Source organism: Marmota monax, unplaced genomic scaffold, assembly GCF_021218885.2.
Source record: "Marmota monax isolate L192 unplaced genomic scaffold, Marmota_monax_Labrador192_F-V1.1 WCK01_AAM20220418_F8-fsc00122, whole genome shotgun sequence".
Lineage (NCBI taxonomy): Eukaryota > Metazoa > Chordata > Mammalia > Rodentia > Sciuridae > Marmota > Marmota monax.
In genome coordinates, this window is record NW_026695223.1 from 2,878,762 (window position 1) to 2,900,455 (window position 21,694).

The window sequence follows — 21,694 nt, forward strand, 5'->3', positions numbered from 1 at the left end:
TTGGGATTGGCTAACTTCACTTAGCATTATCTTCTCCAACACCATCCGTTTACCTGCACATGCCATGATTTTATTCTCTTTAATTGCTGAGTAAAATTCCACTGTGTATATTTGCAACATTTTTAATCCATTCATCTTTCCATTGTGTATATATGCCACCTATTTCTTATCCATTCATCTACTGAAGGGCACCTAGGTTGGCTCCACAATTAGCAAGGTTGGTTCAACATACGGAAATCAATAAATGTAATTCATCATATCAAGAGACTCAAAGATAAGAATCATATGATCATCCCAATAGATGCAGAAAAAGCATTTGACAAAATACAGCACCTTTACATGTTTAAAACACTAGAAAACTTAAGGGATAACAGGAACATATCTCAACATTGTAAAGGCTATCTATGCTAAGCCTTAGGCCAACATCATTCTAAATGGAGAAAAATTGAAGGCATTCCCTCTAAAAACTGGAACAAGACAGGGATGCCCTCTTTCACCACCTCTATTTAACATAATTCTTTTGAAACACTGGCCAGAGAGATTAGACCAAGGAAATTAAAGGGATACACATAGGAAAAGAAGAACTCAAATTGGCACTATTTGCTCTTGATATGATTCTATACCAGGAACCCTAAAAGTTCCACCAGAAAACTTCTTGAACTAGTAAAACAAATTCAGCAAAGTAGCAGGATATAAAATCAACACCCATTTAAAAAAAAAAAAGGCATTTCTGTGTACCAGTGACAAATCCTCAGAAAGGGAAATGAGGAAAACTACCCCATTCTCAATAGCCTCAAAAAAATGAATAAAATAAAATACTTGGGAATCAACAAAAGAGGTAAAAGATCTATACAATGAAAACTACAGAACCCCAAAGAAAGAACTCAAAGAAGACCTTAGAAGATGGAAAGATCTCCCTTGCTCTTGGATAGGCAGAATTAATATTATCGAAGTGACCATACTACCAAAAGCACTATACAGATTTAATGCGATTCTGACCAAAATTCCAATGGCATTCCTCAGAGAAATAGAAAAAGCCATCATGAAATTCATCTGGAAAAATAAGAGACCCAGAATAGCTAAAGCAATCCTTAGCAGGAAGAGTGAAGCAGGTGGCATCGCTATACCAGACCTTAAACTATACTACAGAGCAATAGTAACAAAAACAGCATGGTATTGGCACTAAAACAGACTGATAGACCAATGGTACAGAACAGAGGACACAGAGACTAACCCACAAAACTACAATTATCTTATTTTAGACAAAGGCACCAAAAACATACACTAGAGAAAAGATAGCCTCTTCAACAAATGGTGCTGGGAAAACTGGAAATCCATATGCAACAAAATGAGATTAAGCCCCTATCTCTCACCATGCACAAAACTCAAACTCAAAATGGATCAAGGACTTGGGAATTAAACCAGAGACTCTATGTCTAATAGAAGAAAAATAGGCCCTAATCTCCATCATGTGGGATTAGGCCCCATCTTCCTTAATAAGACTCCTGTGGTACAAGAATTAAAACCAAGAATCAATAAATGGGATGGATTCAAACTAAAAAGTTTCTTCTCAGCAAAAGAAACAATCTGTGAGGTAAAGAGAGAGCCTACATCTTGGGAGCAAATCTTTACCCCTCACACATCAAATAGAACACTAATCTCTAGGCTATATAAAGAACTCAAAAAGCTAAGCACACACACACACACACACAAAAACCCAATCAATAAATGGGCCAAGGGCCTGAACAGACACTTCTCAGAAGAGGATACAATCAATCAACAAGTATATGAAAAAAATGTTCGTCATCACTAGCAATTAGAGAAATGCAAATCAAAACCACTCTAGATTTCATCTCACTCCAGTCAGAATGGCAGTTATTATGCATACAAACAAGAATAAGTGTTGACAAGGATGTGGGGAAAAAGGTACACTCATACACTGCTGGTGGGACTGCAAACTGGTGCAGCCAATATGGAAAGCAGTATGGAGATTCCTTGGAAATCTGGGAATGGAACCACCATTTTACCCAGCTATCCCTCTCCTTGGTCTATACTCAATGGACTTAAAACGGCATACTACAGGGACACAACCACATGGATGTTTATAGCACCACAATTCACAATAGCTAAATTGCTTTTGGCTTTTTAAAGCAATGTTTCTCTTGCTCCTGATAAATTTTGAGTCCTGAGGCATTTTTACTGAAGAACAGAGAAGTATGTAAATCTTCACCTTAATATCAACTTTATATGCCCGTGATCAGTTCTTATATGTTCTTGTTAGCTGAGATGTTTATCAGTATTTGGTATTAATCTTTTTATTTTTTGGCAATATTTCAGGTGCTTCTTGTGAACTTTTTTTCCTTAATTACTACTTAGGTTGAGTACCTTTCATATTCATATTCATACTGACCATTTGGATTTCAGCTTTTGTGAGGTTCTTCTTTAAGTCTCTTTTCTCAGTCCACTTTTTGTTTTGATTTTTGTTGTTTTGGGACTATTTCTTTAAAATTTTACAGGAGTTCTTTTATATTTGTACTAACCTCTCATTCTGTTTTTCTTTCTTAGTAGGGTTCTTTGAATGATACTTAATTTTATAAATTTGCCTTTGTGTTTTAGTCTTAAAGAATCTGTCTATATCCCAAAGTTATACAGTTATTTTCTTCTAAAAGCAGTATAGTTTGCCATTCATGTTTAGGTTTTTGTTTGTTTGTTTTCTTTTCTCTTTTATTCTTCATTTGATTTATATGTATGGTGAGGGTTGGAATCCAGCTTCATTTTTTACCAGCCCCATTATTGAAAATTCCATTCTTCAATGCTCTGTACTGCCATCCCCATTAATTATTAATTATTTAGTATGTACATAAGTTTGTTTCTCATCACTTCAATCTGATTCTCAGGCAATTCTGATCTAGTGGGCTGTTAGGCACTCCTCTGAACCACTACCATAATTTGTCTTTGTAGTAGGTTTTGATAGCTGGTAAAAACAATCCATAATATACACCCCCAACATCACCTGTATTTTTCTTCAGAAACATCTTTTGATTGTTTTCATTGTTTGAATTATGTAAATTTTAGAATTCACCTTTCAAATTCCAACCCCCACCCCCCCCCAAAAAAAAAAAATTACAGAATATTGATTGGGATTGTGAAAACTGTTAAGTCAGTTTGGAGAGAGGTTTACATGTTTGTAATGTTGAATTTTCTAGTCCAGAGCCATGATTTTTCTTGTTGTTTTTGTTTGTTTTGTCACTGGGGATTTAACCCAGGGACACTCTACCACTGACCTATACCCACAGCCCTTTTGTAATTTTGTAAAATTTTTATTTTAGAGAGAGGATGTTAAGTTGCCCAGGCTAGCCTCCAACTTGGAATCCTTGGAATCCTGCCTTAGCCTCAAGACTCACTGAATTACAGGAATGCACCCTCATATCTGGCCTCTCTTAGGTTTTCTTTAATGACTATTAAATATTTATAATTATTCCTATGAGGATTTTACACATTACTTAGTATTTTCCTTAGATATTTGGTAGGTTCTGATGGTTCTATAAATGGCATTTTAACATTATGTTTACATTTTACCTTTTTATTCATGGTCAATATATTTAACTATGTAACTTTTGTGTGTGTGTGTGGTACTTGGAACTGATCCCAGGGATACTCTACCACTGAACTACATCTCCAACTCTTTTTAAAACATTTAATTTTGAGACAGGTTCTTGCTAAGTTGTTGAGGCTGACCTTGAATTTGTGATCCTCCTCCCTAAGCCTCTCAGCTGGGATTACAGGTATATGCCACTCTACTGTGCCCAGAGATATAACATTTAAAAAAATTTTTTTTCCAATAACTTTGTTTAATCACATTCTAGTAATTTGTCTCACTCATTTGGCTTTTTCTATGTGTATAATCATAACTGTGAGTAACACTACTTTCATTTCATCATTTCTAATTCTTAAACCTTTTTCTTACCTTTTCATGCTGCCTAAACTCCAGTACATCATTGAATTCGAGTGGTACCAGTGTTCCTATTGTTTTAATAACCTGCTGTTCAACTCACTGGTGAGAGAATTTCCCCATAGTATCATGAAGGGGGCCTAACACCTAGTACTCTAAACTGGACAGATAAAATCATCAGTAGTTTATTAATTACATATACTGATAAATCTGGAGAGAGAAGGACAACACATTGCCATGCAGAACTACATGGGTTATTACATAGTGAATGGGGACTTTGGGGAGGTGAACTTCCTATATAGTATCACGACGGGGGTTGCCCCTTGATTCCTATGGTAGGAAGTGATTGGCGTGATTGAATAATTCTATAGGCTGACTGGAAACTGAACCTGATAATCAAGGATAAGTAGAAACTGCATAGTCTTGTTGATAAACAAAGGCTATTTGGTTAGGAGACATTATCTGTAGAAGTAGAGTAAGGAAGAGAACTTGGGATTAGGCTCTTCAAGGACCTAATAATTTTATCAAGTTCAAAGCAGCATATAATATTGAGTATAAATTTAATGCTGTATACTACCCCATTTATTACTAGTATTCACAGAGGGGTACAGTTATGTATGTGTATATTTTTCGGCATGAATATATGTTTTTAAAAGCATGTACCTTTTCTGTATCTAGCAAAACCATATTTTTTTTCATGTAATCTGTTATGTGGTGAATTCTAAGATGGATAAACTGAGATCTTGTTCCTGTGGTTAAATCTAGAATTCCAAATTGTTTTATTCTTATGGGACTATTATTGATTTCTATTCTTGGTAACCGGAATAATCCATTGTGACTTTTTCCAACTGTTTTGCAAAGTTTGTATTCCTTGTATTATGTGGTCACTGAAGTTTCTGTTCCATTCTACTAGGTGCCCAGCTAGTGACTTCACAAAAATTTCCTTAGACATTTAGCTCCAAACAGTGGATGAGGACAGAAAGGAAAGGACTGTCATTGTTTTCTTCATATATATAATTCTAAACCAATCTCATCTTGGACATGGAATATATTCTGGGTTTTTTTGTTTGTTTGTTTGTTTTGTAGTTCTCCTAAAACATGTTTTATTGATTAGTATTATGTATCTTGGTGACTGTCTCATTTACATTTTGGGTATTCTTTAAATATTTGTTGATCAAGTTATTTAAGTCTTATTCTGTATTATTAGTGATTTTCTGTTGACTGAGAGGGGAGTCAAAATCTCCAGTACAATATGGATTTGTCTGCTTTTCTTCTAGCCATATTATTTTTTGTTGTTATGTGTTGTGAAGCTCTGTTAATTGGGTGAATGTGAATTAGAATTCTTTATCATTACATAGTGTTTCTGGTAATAATTCTATTTCTGTGGTAATATTCTATTTCTGAAGTCTACTTTGTGTGGTAATTATAATGCACTGATTACCATTTCATCCCATTTCATCTGGGGCTGCATTTTGACTATTTGCCTAAAGAGCACTCACACAAGTTACATGAAGCAGGTTTATTACTCACAGAAAAATATCAAGGGACAGTAGAAGCAGAGAGTGCATAGCAAACCAGTCCACCAAGGCTTAATGAAGCTGCCAGGTAGATGAAATCTTGTCTGTGTACTGCAGGGAAGGGACCACAGAGAGCAGCCTACCCTGGGTTTTATACCCCAGAGGCAATATGCTTCAGTGAACTAAAGCACTGAAGGACATGCTGTTTATAAGGGGGACAGAACAGAAATTGGACAGTTCAGTCAGCTCCTTCATTTCTCATGATGGTGCATCCCTAGCATATTTTACATAGTTTTTTTAGAATTACAACTGAGAAGGGGGCAAGAACTGCCTTAGTCCAAGGCTACCTGGAGAACTGAACATATTTATTGTTTGAATGTGTATCCAACCTATTTTTTAAAACCTCCCTCTGTGTATTTAAGGTAGGGTTTTGAGCTAGGGTTGTAGCTCAGTGTTAGCACACTTACCTAAAATACAAGACCCAGAATTCAATCCCCAGTACTGCCAAAAAAAAAAAAAAGTAGATTTTTTTTTGGAGAGAGCATTTATTCCAGTCTTTTGTTTGTCAACTGTAAAAGAAGTCAGTCAATGATGGATTGTATATACACTGTTCCCCCATAGGATTCTGTCACATAGTGATTTTTGTAGCCATTTTGATTTGTGTAAGTACACCCTAATGTTCGCATAATGACAAATCCTAAGGGCACGTTTCTCAGATTATATCCTGAATGCTAAGTGATACATTACTATGTATGTAACAGTAGTGAGCCATTAATGGTAAGACAGGACCATGGACAGAGCACTAATATGCATTCTATCGATTCTCTTCTTTTTCTCCCATGGATGTCAGAATACAGTTGCCTGACTTGAGGTTATCCATCTCATGGTCCAGTCATTAACTAACCTGTGTCTGGGACCCACAGTATGTATTTAAGAGACCTTAAATCTACATCTCTTTTGTAGAAATGGGTAAAAAAATGCCAACTATTCCTAGCATATAATGTCAAATGATAAGCCCTGAATTATGTTTAGATTTCAGAAACTAAAACTTTACAAAACAAGATTACAAATCATACTCAGATCTCAAAACCCCAAAGCTTAAAACTTATCATTTGTGGAAAAAAGAATAAAAACAGATGCTAGTAAGTTCATTTAAAATCATTACTTTTGTAAGGATATAACTAGTGATCTGTCATCATTTTCCCCCAGCAGTTATGCCTTATGACTTTATAGTTATCTATACATACTTCATGATGCCCGCAAACACAGAATCTTAGATTTAGATGGGTAATGAACATGATCTTTTCCTTTAAAATTCAGAAAAATATAACATTTGTAGGTTAAGTAGTTCCAATTTAATAAATAGGTGGTTTCCTTGTTTTAGCTTATTTGAACATATATTCTGTATCCTGACTGTTTAGTGTTGACAAAGAAAGAGTTTATGGCATTTGCTTTTCTGTTTCTAGTTTACTGACTCCTTGATTACCTGATTTCAGATTTTCCCTTTTCAAAAAGGGAAGTTATGTTTCCACAGTATTCTCAATTTTCCTAGGATAATGTGTCAAAAGAATCACTTCCCTCACCCAGGCAGGGTATTTATGGCATCATATGTGATGCTTTTTTTTTTTTCCGTACTAAATGGTTCACCTGTGGTATGGGACTGAAACTCAGGTAAAGGTGCAAATTTAGAATTAACCAACATTTAGTAGAGGCATATTTGTTGACTCAGAATTCATTCATAGCTTTAGTAGATCATGCTTTGAGGGAATCCAATAGATAGGTGACACTGGTAACTTTGGGAAAAATCAAGTGTTGCCATCTAATTTTAATTGGAGGGCACAGGTTTATCAGATACCAGCCCTGGTTAGACCCCTTCTATACATTTACTCCTATAATCCTTTAAACAATCCTGCCTCAAAAATTAATCTGATGACCATGAAATATTTAACACAAATAATAGAACACAGTTCTCAATATTGTTGTAACCATATCATTATCATCAATTGTTTTTAAAAAGGGGAAATAGTGACTCAAAAAGATTGCTTAGGGGTTTGGAGTAATTGGCAAAGAGAACTAATGTAAATCTATGGCTTTAAAATTCATGCTTTATCTTTTTGTGTGTGTGCATTAAAGTGTGAACTCAGGGCCTTGTGTATGCTGTGCAATTGTTCAACCCCAGAGCTACACCCCCAGCCATACTGTATCTCTGTTTACTTACCGTATAGAATTTGCACAAGATGGGATATTAGGCAGGGTTCCAATTTGCCATTTAGTAGTTGAGTGATCATGGCAATACTTAATGCATGGGAGCTGACTTGCTATGAGGTTTACTAGTCCTTGGATTCTCTTCAAGCCCCAGGAGAGTGCTCTGACAGAAGCTAGCAAGTCTTTCATTAGTTACTTTTTGAAATTAGCTTTTTTCCCCACACTCATAATGATGTCCTTAAGATCTGTTCAATTTATTATATTGTTATGTGCCAGACTCTGGGCGATGACCAAACCAACTCTATTTTACCTTGAGACTCCATGTCATGTAAGAAATGTTTCTCCCATGGGAAAACCCTGCCTCTGTACCCACCAACAGTTGCTTAGCATAGCATAGTTGGCAGCACAAAATGGCAATTCTTATACATTGTATTTGTGCAATGTACCCTAACTGCATAGAATGTCAGAGAATGTTTGTCTAGACATTAGTAAACATTCTTTAACTTATACTCAACTAGGGTCATCTTGACCCACTTCCTCTTCTGCTTATGATTTTAGATCTCATGATTTTTGTTTGTGGTTTTGAATCATAGCAACAGCTACTTATGGTTAGTGTGCTGACATGCTTTACTTGTGGTTTTAAATTATGAAAGGTGTGCTCTAACCCTTGGAGGGGGTCAAGGAATGCAGACTTGCAGTTTTCCTCCCATCTCGCCAGTTGGTGTCCCAACAGCTGGTGAATAAAAGTGGTTCCATCTCCTGCTTTACTCAGTGATTTATTGTAATCTTATCATAACAGTATATGTCAATAGTTGCTTCCCATTCCCCTGCCCCTTTCTTGTGGTACTGGGAATTGAACTCTAGGGTCATGTTCATGCTACACAAGCACTCTAACCACTATGCTACAGCCATTTTTAATTCTTATTCTGAGACAGGAAATTGCAATCCTCCTGCCTCAGCCTCCCAAGAAGGAGGGATTACAGGTCTGTGCTGTAATCAGTTGCTTCTTATTACTGTCTGTATTCCATGATGTAGCTGTGCTATAGTTTATTTAATCATTAGTTTTATTTAATCATTATTTTCAGGTTTTTGTGTAGACTTAAGTTTATTTCTCTGGAATGCCTGGGAGTGAGATTGTAGAGTTATATGATAAACATGTTTAGTTTTTAAAGAAACTGTCAAAGAATATCCCAAAGTTGTACCTATTTTATGTTCCTTTTGACAGTGTATAAGAGGAATTTAGTTTTTCCTCATTTCACTAGCATTTGATCTTGTTACCACTTTTTATTTTAACTGTTTTAGTAACTAATATTCTGGTATTCTAATAACTATTGATACTTCATCATGGTCTTAAATTTCTATTTAATGACTAATAAATAGCATGTATCATCTTTTCATGTGCTTATATGTCATGTGTCTACCTTCATCAGTAAAATATCTCTTCAGCTCTCTTTTATTTTCACTCTTTTGTTTTCTTCTTTTTGGGAACACAGGATCTTGCTATGTTGCTCAAACTTGTGATCCTTTTGCCTTAGCTAGCTTCCCTAGTAGATGGGATTATAAGCATGCGCCATTATGACCAGCCTTTAATGTTGCATTTTGAAAGTTCCTTATATATATATATATATATATATATATATATATATATAGATAGATAGATAGATAGATAGATATGAATTCTTTGTTAGATATGAAGTTTGCAAATGTTTTCTCCAAAGGTCTATTTGTCCTTTATCTCCTCTTCACAGGATCTTTTGAAGAGCAAGTTTTTAATGTTTATGGAAGACAGGTTCATCAATACTTTCATTTTATGGATTATTTTGTGTGTCATGTTTAAGAACTCTTCACAAGTCCTAAGTCATTAAGATTTTCTTTTGAAGGTTTTATGACTCTGTTTTACATTGAAACCTCATCTATTTAGAGTTAAATTTATATAAAGTGTGAAATTTAGGTTGATGTTTTTATTTTCTAGTATTGGAAATTAAACTTAGAGGTGCTTTATCACCAGGCTACATCTCCAGTCTTGTTTTTTTATTTGTTTATTTATTTATTTACTGGTACTTGTAAGACTGGAAAAACGCCGCATCACACGACACAGATTACCAAAGAGGTTTCCGCTTTATTACAAAAGGCTGTGTGTTTATATAGGTCGAAGAGAGGTAGCAGGGGCTGAGGTAGATAACAGGTCGCCCGTTTATTGGCAAGCTCTTCCATATGTCAGTTCCGGAGCCCAAGAAGTTAATTCTAATTGGGGCTAAGGCTTCCCACCGGCAGGGTTTGAACATTGGAGCGGCGGGAACGTTTCGCGCCAGTGAAAGAAAGAAAGAGGGTAAAGAGGGTCGTTAGATGCCATGTTGGTTTTTTTTCTGGGGTGCTGTGCCGTAATATGTGTTCCCAACAGTACTAGGGATTGAATCCAGGGGCACATTACCACTGAGCTACATACCCCGTCCTTTTTATTTTTATTTTGAGACAGGGTCTCTCTTATAAGTTTCCCAGGCCAGACTCAAACTTGTGATCCTCCTGCTTCTGACTCAAAAGTAGCTTGGATTACAGCTGTGCCCCATTGTGTCTACCCAGGGTTCAGTTTTTGCCCTGTAGATAGGTACTTGTTGCAGTACAATTTATCAAAAAGATTACCTTCTTCCATTCAATTGCTCTTACATCTCTAGCAAATTAGTTTGATTTACTTGTATGGGTATATTTCTGGTTCTTTGTTCTGTTCTATTCATTCATGTGTCCGTCTTTCCCCCAATATCACTCTTATCTCAATTAACTGTATCTGTATAAGCCTTAAAAATTGGGTACAGTGATTTCTTCTCACTTCTTTTTTCAAGGGTTAGTCATTCCAGTTCCTTTTCTTTCCTGTGTGAAGTCTTTGGATAATTTTGATGGTAAATATAAAAAGTCTTGCTGGGATTTAGATAGGAATGTACCAACCTATAGATCAATCAATTGTGGAGAATCAACATTAACAACCATGCCTATGTATATATACATACATTTATAAACGTGTGTGTGTGTATGCACACACACAAGTTATAAAGTCTTGAAATTGAGAAGTGATTTGTCCACTTTCTTCTTTTTTAAATGAATACTGATTTAGTCTAATAGTGCAGTTGCATTTCTGTGTAAGTATTCAGATAATCCTATCTTTACAGAAAATGTTGCTGGGATTGTATTGGGAATTTGCCGCAGTCTGGCTGGGCACAAATAACTGAGCCGCCACAAAGCTTTGTAGGTTCAAACAGCAATTCTTTATTCCCCAACTCTCACTGGCACTGTACACACACTACTTGGGAACACACTCCTTCCACCAAGCTCCGCGCGCCCAATCTCCCTGAATCCCTGTGAGAACTGCACGGGAACTCCAAAGTAGCTGACACCCGAGGCAGATTCCGATTCCTGGAGCTGCCCTATTCCCCCCTCCCCCAGCAGGGTCCATATACAACTCAATCAATCCAGCATCGTAGCAATTATATACAGCTTAACTCAAATCATCATCTCAATGGTTCACTGGGTCACCTTTCAACCATTCCCTCTGGCAATATGCCAGGTGTCATTCTGACTCTCAACAGGAATTGTTTTAAACCTATATATCACATTGATTATTTCAACCTATAAATTTTGTCTTTCCATTTATTTAGATCATCTTTGAATTTTTGTATCAATAGCCTGTTGTTTTCAGCAGACAGTTCCTATGTGTATTTTTTTAAGACTTACATCTAAGTGTGTAAGAAGAGGCTTACACCTAATTGAAAGCTTGGAGTCATTCAATTTCCCTATAGTTACAGGGCTTTTCAAATTATCTGTTTTCATATTGGGTGAGTCATGGTAGTTTGTGCATTTCAAGGAATTGGTTCATGTCATTTAACTTGTTGGACTTTTTTATATGTAAATGTTATATAGTATTCCTCTATTATGCTTTTGATATCTACCGTGGTCTGTAGTGATATATCCCCTTTATCATTATTCCTACTGACAAGTTGTGTCTGTTGGGTTGTTTTTTGTTTGTTTGTTTTAATTTATTTTGAGACAGGGTCTTGCTAAGTTGCCCAGGCTGGCCACATACTTGTGATTCTCCTGTCTCAGTCTCCTCTGAGTCACTAGGATTACAGGCTGAAAGGATAAAAGAAACTGAAGTTAAAGACCAGGCATTGTAAAGCTTCTAAGCTGCAAAGCCTGAGTTAAAATGTAAAAGACCAGGTATTGTTAAGTTCCTATGCTACACTCAAAACCTGAAATTCCTGTAGCTGTTAGGACAATTCACAGGACTGCCCAGTAGATATTCCCCCTGACCATTTAGTTGTTAAATAACCTGGGCCCTGTGCAGTTTGGCACGTAGGCATTCAGGGCCCAAACCAATCAGTTTAAATGTGTACCCCGCTTTAGGACTAACCTATCACCCCCGCCCGACCTGTTCCCTCCAATGAATGTACTAATCATGTTCGAGAGTTGTTGTTCGATTTTCCCGCACCTCATGATGATTTGCTCTGATGTATGCAAAGCCCCCGCCCTCCCCAAAAAGTGTATTTAAGCACTGCTCAACCCCTGCTTGGGGCTCTTGACCGCTCTCCCTTCTTGAGTGAGCACGGAGCCCCAGCATGCTGGATTCTTCAATAAACCCCCTTTTGCGGTTGCATGAGTCCGTCTCTTGGTGGTCTCTTCCTTCGACGTTCGCCGGACCCTTACAAGGCTTGTGCCACTACACCCAGCAACTTTTTTCAGTCTTACCAAAGGTTTATTTATTTTTTCTTTTTTGTGATGATATGGATCAAACCTAGGGCCTTTGTATGCAAGACAAGTGGTCTGCCACTGAACTACATTCCCAGCCCTAAGATTTGTTGAGCTTTTCAAATAACCAGCTTTTTGTTTCATTAACTTTTTCTCTTTTAATTTCATTGACTTCTTCCCTTGTATTTATTATCTCCAATCTACTGCAAGGTAGTAGTTGAAGTCTGTATTCCCCGCTCTGCCACCATTGACATCCGGATGAGGAGGGCCACCTTCTTGCTAGTGTGAGAGTGTGGGAGTTCACACTCCCATTAGGCTTTCCTTGAAGGGATGTGGGTGCTCCTGGTATGTACTCCATTAATAATTTCCAGGGAGTGGTGACATGGTGTTAAGAGGAGGTTATAATAGGTGGCAATAGAAGTCTTGACTACACTGCAGTGTAGCTTGGAGGTAGACAATAATAGCTTCATTATTACTCAGGCACTGCAGATAGTCTCCATTGCAGTTACAAGGGGCTTTGCTGATCAAAGGCCCAGCTGCCCAGGGGGCTTCTCTGACACTATGGGTGATTGGGGCATCTGATTTCAGTTTGGCCAGGGTGGAAATCAAGGCTTCCCAATAGGCTTTTGCTGGTGGAAAAGGCGGGCACAGGTTTTTTTTGTGTGTGTGTGATATTTGACTGTTTATTGATTATTGGAGTGATTATTGTGTATATTTTTTTCAATCTATCTTGCAAGGCTGCCTCTTTCCTGTTCCTTTGAGTAGTTTTTGTTTGTTTTTTGTTTTTAAAACAGGTATTTTTATTTGTACACAGATATATACTTAGTATATATTTTTTGCATTTTAATACTATTTTTTATTCTAATTAGTTATACATGATAGTAGAATGCATTTTGACACATCATATGTAAATTAGTATAACTTCTCATTCTTCTTTTGTACAATGATATTGAATCACACTGTTTGTGTAATTATATATATACATAGGGCAACAATTTCCGATTCATTCTACTATTCTTCCTATTCCCATACCCCTCCCCTCTCTTCACTTCCTTCTGCCTAATGCAAAGTATCTCTATTTTCCCTAGCCACACACTCGCCATTGTGAATTAGCACTCACATATTTGGAAAAAAAACAAAAAACAAAAAACATTCACCCTTTGTTTTTTGGGGGGATTGCCTTATTTTGCTTAGCATAATATTCTTCAGCTCCATCCATTTACCTGCAAATGCCATAATTTCATTCTTCTTTAAGGCTGTGTAATATTCCATTGTGTATATATCACCACATTTTCTTTATCCATTCATCAGTTGAAGGGTATCTAGGTTGGTTCCATAATTTGGCTATTGCAAATTGAGCTTCTATAAACATTGATGTGGCTGTGTCACTGTTGTATGCTGATTTAAAGTCCATTGGATATAAACTGAGGAGTGGGATAGCTGGGTTAAACAGTGGTTTCATTCCATGTTTTCTGAGGAATCTTCATATTGTTTTCCAGAGTGGTTGCACCAATGCAGTCCCCTTTGGGTAGCTTTTGGGTATTTTTTTTTTTAGTTTGTACCTTTTGGTATTTCAGGAATGCTGATGTCATGATAACCCATTTTGGAGTATATAAGGATAAAAGAAAATTAAGTGAACTCACCACTGTGTTCCTTGGGTCCTGAGTTCTTTTGCCAATCTGCTGCCTTCTCTCTACTGTTTGCATTTTTTTTTTTTTGAGGTGGATACTGGGGATTTAACCCAGGGGGGCTTTACCACTAAGTCACATCCCCAGCCCACTTTTATTTTTTATTTTGAACCAGGTCTCATTAAGTTGCTTAGGGACTCATTAATTTGCTGAGGCTGGCCTCAAACTTGAGATACTCCTGTCTAAGCCTCCTGAGTTGTTAGGATTACAGGTACATGCCACCATGCCTGACTGTTCATAATTTTCATATGTTTGTTTTTATATAGGACAGTGGGAGTGTTTAGCTGTACATAGCTAGAGAAATAATGAAAATTAGGATTACCCTCTCTCTTCAGTGAAGTCTATTGTCACATCTTTACAACTTTCATGTTAATTCTTGGCCAGTATTATATGTTAAATAATCACTGACATAATGGAACCCAGTTTGGGGCTTGTCTTTTTTACTTTGAACACAGTAATATTTTGATTATCTATAGTTCTATAACAAAGTTGACTATATTAATCTTTCTTTTAAAGCTTTTCCTTTTTGTTTCTTGCTTAACAAGTCTTATTCCTACCCCAAGATAACAAAGATAATTTACATTTCATTGTGAATTTTGGGCTAGTCAGCTTTCTGTTAATATAACAAGATACCTGAGATAAACAGTTTATTTTTTAAAAGATTCACTTGGGCTCAAAATTTTGGAGGGTTCAGCCTGTGATGGGTTGGCCTCATTGCTTATGGTGGGCTGTGGTGAGGCAGCACATCATGGTGGGAGTACCTGGCAGAGCAAAACCACTTGGCCTCACCAGCCAGGAAGGAACAGGGAATGTGGAAGAAGGGGTACACACAATCCCAAAGAGTAAGGACCTCTCACTCGGTCTGATCTGGTATTGTGTATTCAGTTCTATTTTGTTTATTTTACATAAATATCCCACTATCTTAATTGTTGTAGCTTTGTAGTATGTCTCATTATTTAGTAGTCATTTCAGCTGATCAAAGTTCTGTTAAATCTCTATTGGAATTGCTGCTAAAACATTGAATCTATAGATATGTTTAGGGAGAATTGGCATCTTTACCATTGTGAATATGTTTTTTTTCACTACTTAGACTTTTTTTAAAAAAAGATTTTTAGATCAGACATTGAATTCAGCGGAGCTTTACCACTGAGCTACATATCCAGTTATTCCCATTCCAGTTGCCCCCAAGAAGGTCTGGCTGTTACCCAGGCTCACTTTAAACATGTGATCCCCTTACCTCAGCCTCCCATGTAGCTAGGGTAACAGGTGCCACCATGCCTGGCATTTAAATGCTTTCAAATATAACTTAACATTCTCCACAGTGATATTTAGACATCTTTTAAAATTTATTCTTAATTAATATATTTGTGTTGCTGTTATTAAGTGGATTGATTCTTTATTTACTTAGTGGTGCTGAGGATCAAATCTAGGGCCTCACATAGACTAGGCCTGCACTCTACTGTTGCACAGCATTTCTAGCCCCAAACGAATTTTATTAATTAAAATTTTTGTTTCCTACTTGATATAAAATTGGCCTTTGAATTATTTTGTGTTGGTTCTTTTTTTTAATATTTTTTAGTTGTAGATGGACACAATACCTTTATTTTATTTGTTTATTTTTTTGTGGTGCCAGGGATCGAACCCAATACCTCCTACATGCTAGGCAAGCACTCTATCATTGGACCCACAATGCTGGCCCCTGTGTTGGTTCTTATATGCTATATTTTAAAATGTATTGCAAGCTCTTCTAAGCTCATATTAGATTTTAATGTACTTACTATTTATTGTTTTACTATACATTATGGAAGAGGATTGTTTTCTCCTAAAGCAATGCCATTTGCATTTTTGTTAAAGGGAAACAGAATAGTGTTTCATATTATCCTGTCAAAGTTTTAACACAAAATGTTTGTGCTCCACTCCCAGAAATTTTGATTCTGTAGGTCTAAAGAGAACCACAGTTCCTTGTTCATTTAAAAATCTATGTGGTTCTGTACATTCCTGTTTAAAACCACTGCCAGGGAAGTTGCTAAACAGTAAATGTAGTAGCTAATGGGGGTGTCTATTTTAGGAGAGGGCATATCATTTAAAATTATGAACATTTAAGCATCATTTAATATTTTGAGTATGATATATGTAAATAAAAATATATACATAAAATGAATTGCTTATGAACTTAAATAGGCATGAATTTTATATGAATGGACATTGTAGAAGAACCCAGTTACATTGTAGATGTGTTGTTTAGTACTCAGTATATTATATTAAAACTTAAAATGTGATTTTGTCTTTCCTAGTTGGAGTCATTCGATGCCCAGTATGCAGCCAAGAATGTGCAGAGAGACACATCATAGATAATTTTTTTGTCAAGGATACTACTGAGGTTCCCAGCAGTACAGTAGAAAAGTCTAATCAGGTAAGTGGATAATTTTGAGCTTTGAGCTTTTGCCAGCTATTGATGAGGCACCTAAAATCCTGGAGGGCTCAAATGAAAGGAGCCAAATTTTAGACCATTAATTTATGAAGGTGTATAGAATTTTTAAGTATATAAATAATAATGAATGGTTCAATTTAAACACAGCACAGACACCCATGATTACATCCCTGTATTCCCCATCCTCTCCAGAGAAAAACATTATTCTATATTTGACAATATTTCATTTCTTTATACTTAAATATATATTGTCAATTAGATTTTAATTTCAATCTCCCTTTTCACTTTTTTTCTGTTCTAATGATACCTATGAAATACATCATGTCTTTGATTAGTGAGGAGTCTGCTTTTGTTAGGAAAGCTATTTTTTCTATATGGTATTATTTTAAAAGCCTCATTTGGTAGCATTGTCCCAGGCATTGGATTTAGAGATACAATGGTATCTTCTTTCCTACTTTCATAACCTATATAGAACATTTCTATTGGCCACTTAAATCTGGACGTCAGGTCCCTAAGGAAGATCCTTGGTACTGTAACTAGGGTTAGGTTAGCCACACTGAGATAGGCATATTTGTCTACTTGTGGAACATGATTCATCAGTGATTCCTCTAGGCAGTTCCTTTCATTTGTAACAGAAGATCTGGAGAGGAACTAAATTTGGTTAGGAACTAAATTTGGTTAGGGAAACATGATTATTAGTTGTTTTTATCAGAAATTTGTTTAGTGCACATGCTTATTTTCTGTGCTCTTTTTTTCATTTTTAGCTTTTTGTTTCTAAAGGGAAGCACAGGAATGCACGGGTTACTTTATAAATGAGCATAGCCGTTACTAATTAAAATTATTTTTGTACCAGGCATGTAGCTCAGTTATGGACCTTTTGCCTAGCATGTGCAAGGCCTTGAGTTCTAACCTGAACACCACAAAATAAAAGTCTTTTTGTTGTTTCAAAGGTATTTACAGTTATTCCTTTATATGAACTTTCATTAAAGGCCAAAATTGCACTTTCTTCACGGGTACTTTCTAATTATTGTGAATCAGCTTTCAAGAATGGAAATGGGTTGGGGGTATAGCTCATTGGCACAGTATATGCTTAGCATGCTTCGGTTCCTGGGTTCAGCCTCCATCACCCAAAGGGAAAAAAGAAAAAATGGCATTGGTTTTGAAGACCATAATATGGGTCCTATGGGTGCTCATCACCATTGGGTTAGTCATTTTTTCTAGGCCTTTCGTGGTAATAATCTAACAAATCTTTTTATTAGAAAGAAAGACAATGTAAGTATTTATCTAAGTCAAATTTAGAATTAATAGGGTTGTACTTTTTTATTTTATATGTGTATCTCTTCTATTCTGGAAACATTGGTTCTTTATTAAATTGGCCATAATTATTTTCTCCAGGAAAAATAAATATCCACTATACATTATACGAGTATATTATATTTGTCTTGGTGCAACAAGGAACTATTTTAATTCTTAAAATGAATTGTTAACTAGCTATAAAATTGATTTCTGTAAAGATCAAAAGAAAGTTCTTTAAGTATTCACCAAGGGAGTAACTTTTGGGAAGCAGCTGAGGAAACAAAAGCAAAAGATGGCATTATTTAAAGAGGAAGGATTTTGTGGAATGTCACCATGGCTGGTGCTGGGTCTGAGTCTTCAGCTTGGAACTCAGATCTCTAAACCCTTGGTGCTGGTGTCTCTGAAGTAGGTTGCAAGAAAACTGGTTCTAGAAGTATTGGTTAAACTCCCAACTAGAGCTGACTATTTCTATAAGAAGGAACTGGTACTCCTGGGGGAAAGTAGCATTGTCTGGAATGATGTTCCACAGAATTCACAAGCAGAGAGCTAACTGCAAGCCTCAAGTCTCCTCTTCTGACGTTGCAACTTCCTTGCAGACCACCAATTGTTAGAGTCTAAAGTGAAACCAACTGCAACACATAAACGTAGCAGAATAAGAGTACATGGAAGAGTAAAGTTGGAGCCTAAAGGAAATTGTAGAGTGTAGCAAAACAGAAAGCAAGAGCCATGGCTGCATGTATTAACTGGAAGGTGTACAATCAAATCTCTCTCTTTTTTTTTTGTACTGGGATATAACTCAGGGGCAGTTTTCCACTGAACTACATCCCAGACATTTTTTACTTGTTATTTTGAAACACGGGCTTACTAAGTTGCTGAGGTTAGCCTTGAACTTAAGCTTCTCCTGCCTTAGTCTCCTGAGTTGCTGGCATTACAGTTATGTACCAGTGCTCCTTGCTCAAATCATCATGTTTTAAAGTTACGTATTACAAAAAAAAATTTTTCTCCCTGTGGTGATAAGTCATCCACTTGATAGACAGCTATGGTTGCTTTATTTGGTTTTGATGTTTAGGGATTTAAGTTTTAAAATTTGTATTATTATAACTACATTTAAAATATTCATATACTTCCAAAATAAAATCTAAAAAAAAAAAACCAGGATATTTTCACAGAGCTTCTATCCCTATCATATCTACCATATTTCTTCCCTACCTTATAGGTAACCAATTACTACTTTTATAGTTATCCTTTTGGGGTTTTTTTATATGACAATGGAATGCATTACAATTCTTTTTACATATATAGAGCACAATTTTTCATATCTCTGGTTGTATACATAGTATATTCACACCAATTTGTGTCTTCATACATGTACTTTGGCTAATTATGATCATCACATTCCACCATCATTAATAACCCCATGCCCCCACCCTTCCTCTCCAACCCCTCTGCCCTATACTAGAATTCGTCTATTCTTCCTGTGCTCCGTCTCCCTATCCCACTATGAATCAGCCTCCTTATATCAAAGAAAACATTCCGTATTTGTTTTTTTGGGATTGGCTAATGTCACTTAGCATTATCTTCTCTAACTCCATCCATTTACCTGAAAATGATTTTATTCTCTTTTATTGCCAAGTAATATTTCATTGTTTATATATGCCATATTTTTTTTATCCATTCACCTATTGAAGGGCATATAGGTTGGTTCCACTGTTTAGCTATTCTGAATTATGCTGCTATAAACATTAATGTGGCTGTGTCCCTGTAGTATGCTGATTTTAAGTCCTTTGGGTATAGACTGAGGAGGGGGACAGCTGGGTAAAATGGTGGTTCTATTCCCAATTCTCCAAGAAATGGGAGAATACATACTTCTCTGTTCTTCAGTAAAAATGCCTCAGGACTCAAAATTTATCAGGAGCAAGAGAAACATTGCTTTAAAAAGCCAAAAGCAATTTAGCTATTGTGAATTGTGGTGCTATAAACATCCATGTGGTTGTGTCCCTGTAGTATGCCGTTTTAAGTCCATTGAGTATAGACCAAGGAGAGGGATAGCTGGGTAAAATGGTGGTTCCATTCCCAGATTTCCAAGGAATCTCCATACTGCTTTCCATATTGGCTGCACCAGTTTGCAGTCCCACCAGCAGTGTATGAGTGTACCTTTTTCCCCACATCCTTGTCAACACTTATTCTTGTTTGTATGCATAATAGCTGCCATTCTGACTGGAGTGAGATGAAATCTAGAGTGGTTTTGATTTGCATTTCTCTAATTGCTAGTGATGACGAACATTTTTTTCATATACTTGTTGATTGATTGTATCCTCTTCTGAGAAGTGTCTGTTCAGGCCCTTGGCCCATTTATTGATTGGGTTTTTTTTTTTTGTGTGTGTGTGTGCTTAGCTTTTTGAGTTCTTTATATAGCCTAGAGATTAGTGTTCTATTTGATGTGTGAGGGGTAAAGATTTGCTCCCAAGATGTAGGCTCTCTCTTTACCTCACAGATTGTTTCTTTTGCTGAGAAGAAACTTTTTAGTTTGAATCCATCCCATTTATTGATTCTTGGTTTTAATTCTTGTACCACAGGAGTCTTATTAAGGAAGATGGGGCCTAATCCCACATGATGGAGATTAGGGCCTATTTTTCTTCTATTAGACATAGAGTCTCTGGTTTAATTCCCAAGTCCTTGATCCATTTTGAGTTTGAGTTTTGTGCATGGTGAGAGATAGGGGCTTAATCTCATTTTGTTGCATATGGATTTCCAGTTTTCCCAGCACCATTTGTTGAAGAGGCTATCTTTTCTCTAGTGTATGTTTTTGGTGCCTTTGTCTAAAATAAGATAATTGTAGTTTTGTGGGTTAGTCTCTGTGTCCTCTGTTCTGTACCATTGGTCTATCAGTCTGTTTTAGTGCCAATACCATGCTGTTTTTGTTACTATTGCTCTGTAGTATAGTTTAAGGTCTGGTATAGCGATGCCACCTGCTTCACTCTTCCTGCTAAGGATTGCTTTAGCTATTCTGGGTCTCTTATTTTTCCAGATGAATTTCATGATGGCTTTTTCTATTTCTCTGAGGAATGCCATTGGAATTTTGGTCAGAATCGCATTAAATCTGTATAGTGCTTTTGGTAGTATGGTCACTTCGATAATATTAATTCTGCCTATCCAAGAGCAAGGGAGATCTTTCCATCTTCTAAGGTCTTCTTTGAGTTCTTTCTTTGGGGTTCTGTAGTTTTCATTGTATAGATCTTTTACCTCTTTTGTTGATTCCCAAGTATTTTATTTTATTCATTTTTTTGAGGCTATTGAGAATGGGGTAGTTTTCCTCATTTCCCTTTCTGAGGATTTGTCACTGGTACACAGAAATGCCTTTTTTTTTTTTAAATGGGTGTTGATTTTATATCCTGCTACTTTGCTGAATTTGTTTTACTAGTTCAAGAAGTTTTCTGGTGGAACTTTTAGGGTTCCTGGTATAGAATCATATCAAGAGCAAATAGTGCCAATTTGAGTTCTTCTTTTCCTATGTGTATCCCTTTAATTTCCTTGGTCTAATCTCTCTGGCCAGTGTTTCAAAAGAATTATGTTAAATAGAGGTGGTGAAAGAGGGCATCCCTGTCTTGTTCCAGTTTTTAGAGGGAATGCCTTCAATTTTTCTCCATTTAGAATGATGTTGGCCTAAGGCTTAGCATAGATAGCCTTTACAATGTTGAGATATGTTCCTGTTATCCCTTAAGTTTTTCGATCCTCAGCACCACATACAAACAAAGATGTTGTGTCTGCCAAATACTAAAAAATAAATATTAAAAAATTCTCTCTCTCTCTCCCTCTCTCTCACTCTCTCTTAAAAAAAAAAAAACATGTAAAGGTGCTGTATTTTGTCAAA

At 36.3% G+C, this 21,694-nt stretch overlaps 1 protein-coding gene across 2 annotated transcripts in view; it reads left to right on the plus strand.

Annotated features, from left to right (window-relative positions):
* The window catches only part of Trim24 (tripartite motif containing 24), a 103,618-nt gene that overhangs the window by 19,682 nt on the left and 62,242 nt on the right, over positions 1–21,694 (plus strand). For both annotated transcript variants that reach the window (XM_046434111.2, XM_046434112.2), the window contains exon 2: positions 16,391–16,509. In XM_046434111.2, coding sequence (XP_046290067.1) covers positions 16,391–16,509 — 119 coding nt within the window. The remainder of the gene's footprint in view (positions 1–16,390; positions 16,510–21,694) is intronic.